The following is a 9,461-nucleotide window of genomic DNA, read 5'->3' as shown; positions in this document are numbered from 1 at the left end:
GCATTCTTGCAATTTGAAGAAACAAAATGAAACAATTCATGCTTCTCCACAACTGTTGTGGCATCAGTGTTTCCTGAGCAAATCTGATGGAGGGAATTTTGTGGGGTTCTGGAATTGGGGGAGGAAATCCTGAACATTTTGCCTGCATTTAAGAAACCCGCTTGGACACAGCACAGGGGGCAAAAAAAGAGGACATGTCTGAGAAAATCCAGACATATGGTAACCCTGTTTACCTGAGATGTCTGTACATGAATGCACAGAGTCTGAAAAACAAGCAGGAAGAATCAGAAGTCCTTGCACGGTCATGGAACTATGATACGATTGGAATACCAGCAACTTGGTGGGATAGCTTGCACCAAGCTCATGGATGGGTCTAAACTGTTCAGGAAGGACAGACAGCGGAGGAGTGAAGAAGGAGTTGTTCTTTATGTAATAGAGTGGCATGATTACTCAGAAGTCCTGTATGAAACTGGACATGGGCCTGTTGAAAGTCTGTGGGTTAGGGTCAAAGGGGAAAGTAACAAGGGTGATGTCATAGCAGGTGTCTGCTGTAGACCGCCAGACCAGGGGAATGGGGTGGTTGAGGCTTTCTTTAAACAGGTAGTGGAAGTTTCTCGATCACAGGCCTGGTTCTCATGGGGGATTTCAGTCACCCCAACATCTGGTGGGAGGGCAATACAGCAGTACACAGGCAGCCCAGGAAGTTTTTGGAGGGTGTTGGGGACAACTAGCTGGGGTCATTACCTAGCTGGGGTCATCTGAGCCCAGTTTTCTCTCCTGCCCAGGGCAGGGGGTCAGACTAGAAGATCTACAAGGTCCCTTCCGACCCTATGTCTATGAATCTATGAACTTCCTGGTGCAAGTGTCGGAGAGGCCAACTAGGGGCTGTGCTGCTCTTGATCCACTGTTCACAAACAGGGAAGAAGTGGTGGGGAACAGAGAAGTGGATGGCAACTTGGGCAGCAGCGACATAGAGATGATTGAGTTCAGGATCCTGAGACAAGGAAGGAGAGCAGAAGAATAACTACCCTGGGCTTCAGAAAAGCAGACTTTGACTCACTCAGGGCACTGATGGGCAGAATCCCCTGGGTGGCCAGTCTGGGGGGGGCAGGGGGGAAGAAGTCCAGGAGAGCTGGCTGTACTTTAAAGAAACCTTACTGAGAGTGTAGGAACAAACTACCCTGATGTGCAGGAAGGCTAGCAAGTATGGCGGGCAATCCACTTGCCTTAGCAAGGAACTCTTCAGCGAGCTAAAATACAAAAGGAATCTTACAAGAAGTGGAAACTTGTGGGCAAATGAGTAGGGAGAAATATAAGAGAATTACTCAGGCATAAAGGGACGAAACCAGGAAGGCCAAAGCCCAATTGGAGTTGCAGCTAGTAAGGGACATGAAGGATAACAAGAAGGGTTTTCACATGTATGTCAGCAAACAGAAGAAGATCAGGGAAAGTGTGAGTCCCTTACTGAATGGGGGAGGCAACCTAGTGACAAAGGATGCCTAAAAGGATGAAGTACTCAATGCCTTTTTTATCTCAGTCTTCACAGGCAAGGTCAGCTGGCAGCACAGATTGGGGAAGAGGTGAGTACCCAACAGTGGCAAAAGAACAGGCTATAGAATATTTAGAAAAGCTGGATGTGTACAAGTCCATGGGGCTGGATACGATGCGCCCAAGGGTGCTGAGGACTGAATTGATTGCAGAGCCACTGGCCATTCTTGGAAAACTCATGGTGATTGGGAAAGGTCTGTAATGATTCAAAAAGGGCAAGCATAGTGCCCATCTTTAATCTGAGGAACTGTAGACTGGTGAGTTTCACCTTGGTCCCTGGAACAGTCATGGAGCAGGTCCTCAAGTAATCCATTTCTAAGCACTTGCAGGAGAAGGTGATTAGGAACAGTCAGCATGGATTCGCCAAGGGCAAGTCATGCCTGACCAACATGATTGCCTTCTATGATGGGATGACTGGCTCTGTGGATGTGGGGAGAGTGGTGGATGTGATATACCTTGACAAACTGGAGAGTCCAGTGAACAGCACCAAAAATGGTTAGGGAGCTGGGGAACATGACTTATGGGGATAGGCTGGGAGAACTGAGCTAATTTAGTGTGGAGAAGAGAAGATGAGAGGAGATTTAATAGCAACCTTCAAATCCCTGAAGCGGGGTTCCAAAGAGGATAGGGATAAACTGTTCTCAGTGGTGGCAAATGACAGAAGAAGGAGCAATGGTCTCAAGCTGCAGCAAGGGAAGTTTAGGTTAGATATTAGCAAACATTTTCTCACAAGAAGGGTAGTAAAGCACTGGAACAGGCTACCCAGTGAGGTTGTGGTATCTCTATCCCTATAGGTTTTTAAGACCTAGCTAGACAAAGCCTTGGCAGGGGTGACATAGTTGGGGTGGCCCTGCTTTGAGCAGGGGGTTGGATTAGATGACCTCCTGAGGTCCCTTCCAACCCTCATTTTCTATGATTCTATTAAAAATGTCCTACAAAATATTTCTGCACATGCTTAACTTCAGTGCCATAAATAAGTGGGGGTGTCTACTCAATTTACGATTTCACTGTTTCTGTGAAATCCAGGATTGTCTATGAAAACTATGAAATCCAGGATTGTCAGTGAAATCAACTTAATAAAAATAACATGCTGGCTTCCAGTGGGAGCCATCAATCCTTGCCGCTGCTTTGGTTTGGCCTTGTAGCCCACCCAGGGGAGGCGGGGGGAGACTCTGGCTGGTGGAGCAACATGAAGGGCAGTAGACAAGATGGTAGCTGCCTCCTCATCCCTCATCTCCCCACCAGGGCCTTTCTGGCAATTAGCATTGAGGGATGGGGCTGCACAAAAGGCAGCCAGCAGATAAGATGGTGGCTGTCCCCTCATCCTTCCTCCTCTACCGTGGTCTCTCTGCCAATTAGCACCATGGGGCAGGGCCAGTGGAGCACATCTGGGAAATATCTGCAGAATTTGCTCTTTATGCTGACTAACCCACAAAAATTGTTTATTCTCACCACGTTTTAAGTAGGTCCCTATGAATAACCTCCATTAAGACTACAGACAATAATTAGACTTAAACATGAGCCTACAACTTCTATTCTGCAAACGTAATTATTTAGATATGAGGTGGAGCCAAGATCTACAAACATCTCAGGTTTTCTGGAATAGAGAGGCATTTTGGGTTGATGTCTCAGCGTCCCTAAGGATTCTCTGAAACAAGATGTTAGACCTGAATATGAATATTTGATTTGGGATAGATGCCAAGGAAGTAGCAGAAGCAGTATGGCCATATGTATATGGTGTTGTGTCTGGACTAACTAGCTCTGCCTCCTGATAGGACATATCCACTCTTAAGTACATGCTGCTGGGGAGGAAGCCTTACTTTCTTCTCCCTCCCTGAATATTTGGACATCTGGGCTGCCCTTGTTTGGACTGCTACTTTTTGTGTTTTGCCCTAATCTATCCCTTCCTGCTCACTAAAGTAGGAACTGACGCTACAAAGGGAAGGGAAGATAGGTTTGTCATAATAAGTGATTGGAGAAGAAGATGGCAATATGGAAGCTCTCCAGTTAAAGAAACAAGCCTAAACAAAGCTATAATTGACAGGTAACTGTTTAGCTGTCCATATAAGAAGCGGCTTCATAGTATTACTAACTCAAAACATTTTTTCTTTTTACTCATAATCTGCAAACTTTTTATGGACAACCACATTTTGGATTTTAACATCAACCATAATAAAAAAAAATTTTGGTTGTCTGTAAAAAGCTTGCAGATTATCAGTAAAAAAAAATAAAAAAAATCTTGAGTTGACAACCCTGACTGACTGGTACAATGGTTTTGCATACTTTTGCCCCCACCCCAAGGGTTCTCTACTCATTCCTATGCCTGGATGCCCTCAACTGCACCAGTACCATGCTGGCCCCCTCAGCCTTGCCCATCTACAGCTACACTCATTCCCATCCTGGCATGTTTTGCCTCCAGGTCTCTCTGACCAGGGATCAGCTATCAAGCTTTTTTTTTTTTTTTTTTTAACAGGTGGCTCCATTTTTTTTTTTTTTACAAACTATATAAACAAGCATTTTAGCTTTGTTTTTATAGACTGTCTGTAAATTTACAGACAGTTGTAAACCTGCTGCTTCATCACCAAATCTTCCAGTCTCTTCCAATTACTAATTCTTCAGCAATAAACATTATTCCACTCCTCAGATTGACTTTGTCTGATCATCAAGGAATTAATGAACAGCCTATAAAATCACCTTACATGGGTCAAAACAAAAACTACTCCCAAACTTGGGATATTTGTAATAGAAATCTGAATCCAGGGATATTGGTTGTAGCAATGTTGGTCTAGAGGCATAGGTAGACAAAACTCTTGAGGTAGAGGTGTTATATGTTATTAGATCAACTATTTTTTTTCCTCTGTTGCTTTTATTTTGCCTTTCCTCTTTTAAAATGAAAACTTTACAACCAAACAAGGAAAAAGCAAAATTCAATGCCCTGCCTGCCATATGACACCTTCAGGTAACCAGCCTGCTTCAGCCTTTGTCTGTGCTAAATTTGCATACTCAGAGTATCTTTTTTACAAATCACTTTTACACTCAAGGGAACCTTACCATCTCTCAGTTCCCCTGTGCAAAATGAAGTTTCTTTTCCACCTGGGGGAACTTTTTCAATCTTTGAATTCTCCTTTGCCTGAAGAAGGGCATTTGGGCCCGAAAGTTTGGAAAGAAAAAAAAAATTGCACCTATTTTAGTTGGTCTAATAGAAGATATCACCTCTACCCCAAGAGTTTTGTCTACCTAACCCTGGATCCAGACCTGAATTTCTTCGATAAACCCAAATCCAAATACCTGTGAGTTCTTGGTGGAAGAGGATGCTAAGGACTTGGATCTGAATTCTGTTGGTTAGGTCCATCTGTAGATTAGTCCCAGTCCCAAAAAACCTGTCTGCTAAACATGGTTTGGCCAGCAGATGTGGCTAAGAGAAAACTGTGTTTGCCTACTGTGGAACTTAATCCTTAACATACTGCTGACATAGTTTGACTCCACAGGTAAGGACACAAGAATGCTTGGAACCCTTTCAAAAGGGGAACGTTTCATAAGGGTAGCAGCTGGTACATCCTAACTGTTATGTGTGAACAAGCTGAGAACAATTCAAATGAAGCAAATTTGGCTCCAACTTTAAGCCTGGATGAAGGAATGTTAACCATTAGAATGTACCAGCAGCTGCTTTTTGAAATGTTTCTCTTTTGAAGGGCTGGAAGTGTTAGTGTGCCCACACCCCTAGACTTCTAGGTGAGAGTGTTATTTAGCAACATAGTTCTAATACTAGTGCTAAACAATTTCATTTAATGGATTCAGCTTTTTTTTTTCTTATTGTGAAGTGTCCATGAGTGGTTTTCTATTTTCTCAAATATATCTGTTGTTTGAAATGATTAATAGGTGCAGACAGAAGTGACAATGTTTGCCTGATCTGTCCACAGAAGGCAGCTTATAGTTGTGACCAAACAAATGTTAACAGCTGAAAACAGCTTAAAAATGGCCCTGCTTTGCTCCTAGAGAATTTGGTGGGAATTCTGTGACTCACTTCGAAGGGAACGGAATTAGGCCAGCGTGGAATGCATTTGAACATCGCACCCAGAATGCTTATAACTGGGCATGTCTACATATGCAATTAATACTCATTAAAGTGCTCCTGGGTACACGTCTACATGTGCGCTCATCTCGGGAGCAAATCATGCCTGACAGGAACAACCCAGTCCAGGACTGCTCCTGCCCTGCTCTGGCCCCCTGCAGAAGCCAGGGGGAGCTCTAGGCTCCCCTGGGTGCCACTCCCTAGCTGTCTTGGCTCTGAGGGCAGCTTTGATCTGCAAGGTGGTGGGAGGAGGAGCTGTGGTGAGCAGCTCTGTGGCAGTTGCAGGGAAATCAGGGCCAGCCCCAAGCTCCAGGGGGGCAAGGGAAGCTGTCTCAGCTTCTGGGCAGTTGCTTCTTAGACGCATGGAGATTGGAACATGCCCCATACTCCATATGGCTGGGAGGCAGCTGCCCAGCAGCTGGGACAGTTCTCCCAGCCCTGCAGAGATTGGGATGGGTCCCGATTTCACTTGGCTGGGAGGCAGCATTTCTCTACCTAGGCTGACTGAGACAAATGTCCATGTGGCCCCATGTTGCCTAGGATGACCGGGAGCAATTTGCTCCTGGTCAGCATCTACACATGCACTTTGGTGCATTAGTTTGATGTGCCAATTTCTAGTACCTTTATCTACAGGTACTAGAAAATGGCACATTAGACTAATTTACTGTGCAATAATTGCTGCTCACATCTAGACAGTGATGCTTTACCACACATTAGAGTAGTCTAATGTGCAGTAAAGCATCTCATGTAGGTGCACCCACTGAGTACTAATATTAACCTGGCCTGACTCTTTGCAAAGTGGCTCAATTTATGGCCACCTAAGCAGCAACAGAGCTGAACCAAACCCTCAGATGGAGAGCTATTCAAATAGTAAACTAGAACCCAATTTCTACAAAAAACTTCTACCTTTATAATGGGTTAAGCCAAAGCTGGCAGCTGAAGTTCCTCTCTGTTGCTGAACTTTCTCCCTTTGTTGAACCATGACTGAGTATGAAGGACTGCTGCTCCATTATAGGTGGCCCCCTAATTTTTTAGAAGCCTTAAGACATTTAACAATGAATGTACAATAGGAAGAAATAAATGAAAAAGGCTGAGTTGCCACACCTTACCTTGGGGTCATGTATTCCAGAAAGCTCTTCATAGATTTTCTCTCCTACCATGACAGCTGCCAGGTTAGCGGTGTAAGTTGACAAACAGAACAAACAAAAAATAGCCCAGAGATTCATTAAAAACCTTCCCGTCCAGCACTTGGGAGGTTTGATGGCAGATGTTCTGCCAAACAATATTGCATAACAAACATTCAGGGCAGAGGAAAAAGAGAATACTTTATTTCTATTTCTTCCCTTAGGGGTCATCCCAAAGGGGCTTTTCCATTCGTATAAGGTGAGGAATATTGCTGTGATGTGGAGAGCAACAAATATTCCCAGCCACATGGTCCAGTGGAGTGGCCACATAAAGGCTCCAATGGGGGCTGCTGTGTCTCTAGTCCTCACTAGGATGCCCAAGCTGGTTGAAAAGAAAGGGCTGGTGAAGTCAATCACTTGGCTACGAGCTGTATTGATGCTGAATGATGTTACTGCCATATGGGCTGTCCCAGCCAGAAGGTCACCCACAAGCCCTGTCCAGTGGTCATTTTTCCAGGTTCCATACTTCCCATCTCCAACAATGTATAAGTCAAAATCAAAGTTCATATCCTCAGCCAACTTTTCCAGCAGGTCGATGCAGTAGCCATAGCAGCATTTCTTGAACTCAATAGGCACAGTGTCATTGCCTCCTTGAAGGGTTTCAAAGAGGCTATCCAGGACAGCTGAATCATTGGTCAGAGGATCCAGGCAGAGCTGTCCTGCTGGGCATAACCCCTCATCATCCACATTTCTTGTGAAGACAAATGGGTGTTCAATGAGAGTAACCACTCTTAGGTGCAGCCTGGTAGGATGCTGGTTGTAGTTTTTATGTCTCTGGGCTTGCTCTGGCCATATTCCATAATCCATGATGATCTTTCCTTCTTGCCAGCTCCCCAGACGAGTCCACATTGGGTTCCCAATAGGATCGTGCTGCAAATTCCAAATGAAGAAATTGCTTTCTGAGCTTACGATGGAAGAACCTTTCACCCTAATGTGGCCACTGAGACCATCAAAGGTTGTGTTGGCTAAAAACCTGTTGGGGGAAGAAAGGCAAGAAATCAAAGCCAAGCTTCCAGATAAATGAAGCCTTATTCCGCTGGAGTGAAACAGTGATTTTGTATGTAAGGTTTTGAACAAGGGCTCAGGAGTTTGGGTTCAGTTTTTTCTTTTCTGATTTTAGTATCTCACTCCTTCCATAAGTAAATTGGAGATTTAAAAAGCCTCCTTTCTCTTATCATTTGTCTATTTAGATTGCAAATACTTCAAAAGGAACAGTTTCTTAAGTGCAGCAGCTGTCCACCATTCTAACAGAAATAGCATTATTTTGTTTTTCTCATTTCCTCATTTTTATGACTTTTAAGCAATTCAATTAATCAATGTAAGGAAAACCCAACATGCATGTAGTCCTTTTTTCCTAGGCTTAAAACAGTATGATGGAAACAACATCCCAGATATCCCCCCAGGAAAAAGCCTATGTCTGTAGATGAACCCATCAGCTGTGACCTCCTGTGGCTGGTCAAAGACCACTAATTTGTTTCATGTTTCAGATATTTCACTGAACTGCTAGCAGAGGGTGACAGCATTCAAGCAGTCAGAAGGGCTGGATATGAAGTAACATTGAGGAAAGAGTCAATAACCTGTTACTGACCAGCTGAGATTGAAAGAGAGGACTCAGTGACAGGTGATTCCCTTGAAACAATGAACTTTGTTGCTTGGTTTTCACAAAAATACCATTGAAACCTGATGGTCTTACTGAAAGAGTCAGAAGTGTTGTTCCTTTATAGAACACATTACACATGTCAGTATTGCATTGTTTCATCCTGAGTTTTTGGGGTTGTACTAATCTAAAAACCTAAAAGCAAAACTACCAAGCAGTCCAGGCATGGGAAATATAGCCAATAGGTTTTTTTTTTCAAGTTCTCCTAACTAGAATTCAGTATTTTTATAGCTATTATCCAAGACCCCAGAGTGACAAGAATGTGAAGTATTTGTGTGGTAAAGGTCATATGAAGAAAAGGCCTTTGGGTGGGTGGACCCTGGCACTTGCTGACTAGAGCCATTACAGTTGCCTGTAGTATTCTCCCTGTTAATGTGATTTTGCTGCGTGGTTGAACCAAACAAAATTTTTTAATTTAACGGGTACTAATAGGAGTAACTCCACTGAAGTCAAATGAATTACACTGCTATAAATGTGCTGTAAGATAAGAATCAGGCCCATAATTTTTCCTTAACAGGCATTCAGAGGAGCATCTATTTAACATTCAGCTGGAGCAGCAGAAAATGCCATATCACATTAGTTCTGGGAATCTGGATGAAACAGATTATTTAAAATAAACATAAACTCTGCAGCTGTCATAAAACAACACATTCCAACCTCAGCAAGCAAGACATAAACTTTAATGGTGTTAATCATTTATTGATATTTGAGAAAAGGAGCCCTTGACATTTATTTGCATCTTTTCCAGAACAGTGAGCTACTCTTTTGCCTCATCCCCAATCTTTGTTCTGTCCCACTTGGAAGAGTCCATGAAAAGTTCAGTATCTTGCCAGGTCATAGTTTTAAGTCACTGAAATATGAAAGCCTTCTCACTATGGCAAGGAGGAGTTGCCAGACAAAGGCAAATCTATGAAATGAACAATAAGCTAAATTAAATTCTTTAATTAGTGATTTTCATATACATTATTTGTATTTTATACTCAAACACTCTCAGTGGGAA

General features: G+C 43.3%; 1 protein-coding gene across 1 annotated transcript in view; it reads right to left on the bottom strand.

Annotated features, from left to right (window-relative positions):
• The window catches only part of GRIN3A (glutamate ionotropic receptor NMDA type subunit 3A), a gene marked incomplete at its 5' end in the record, with an annotated part of 99,546 nt that overhangs the window by 67,417 nt on the left and 22,668 nt on the right, over positions 1-9,461 (bottom strand). The window contains one exon of the mRNA XM_006015491.3: positions 6,730-7,777. Within this exon, the coding sequence (XP_006015553.1) occupies positions 6,730-7,777 (1,048 nt within the window). The remainder of the gene's footprint in view (positions 1-6,729; positions 7,778-9,461) is intronic.

The sequence above is a fragment of the Alligator sinensis genome, unplaced genomic scaffold (genome assembly GCF_000455745.1).
Source record: "Alligator sinensis unplaced genomic scaffold, ASM45574v1 scaffold560_1, whole genome shotgun sequence".
Lineage (NCBI taxonomy): Eukaryota > Metazoa > Chordata > Crocodylia > Alligatoridae > Alligator > Alligator sinensis.
This window is presented reverse-complemented; position numbering and strand designations above follow the sequence as displayed.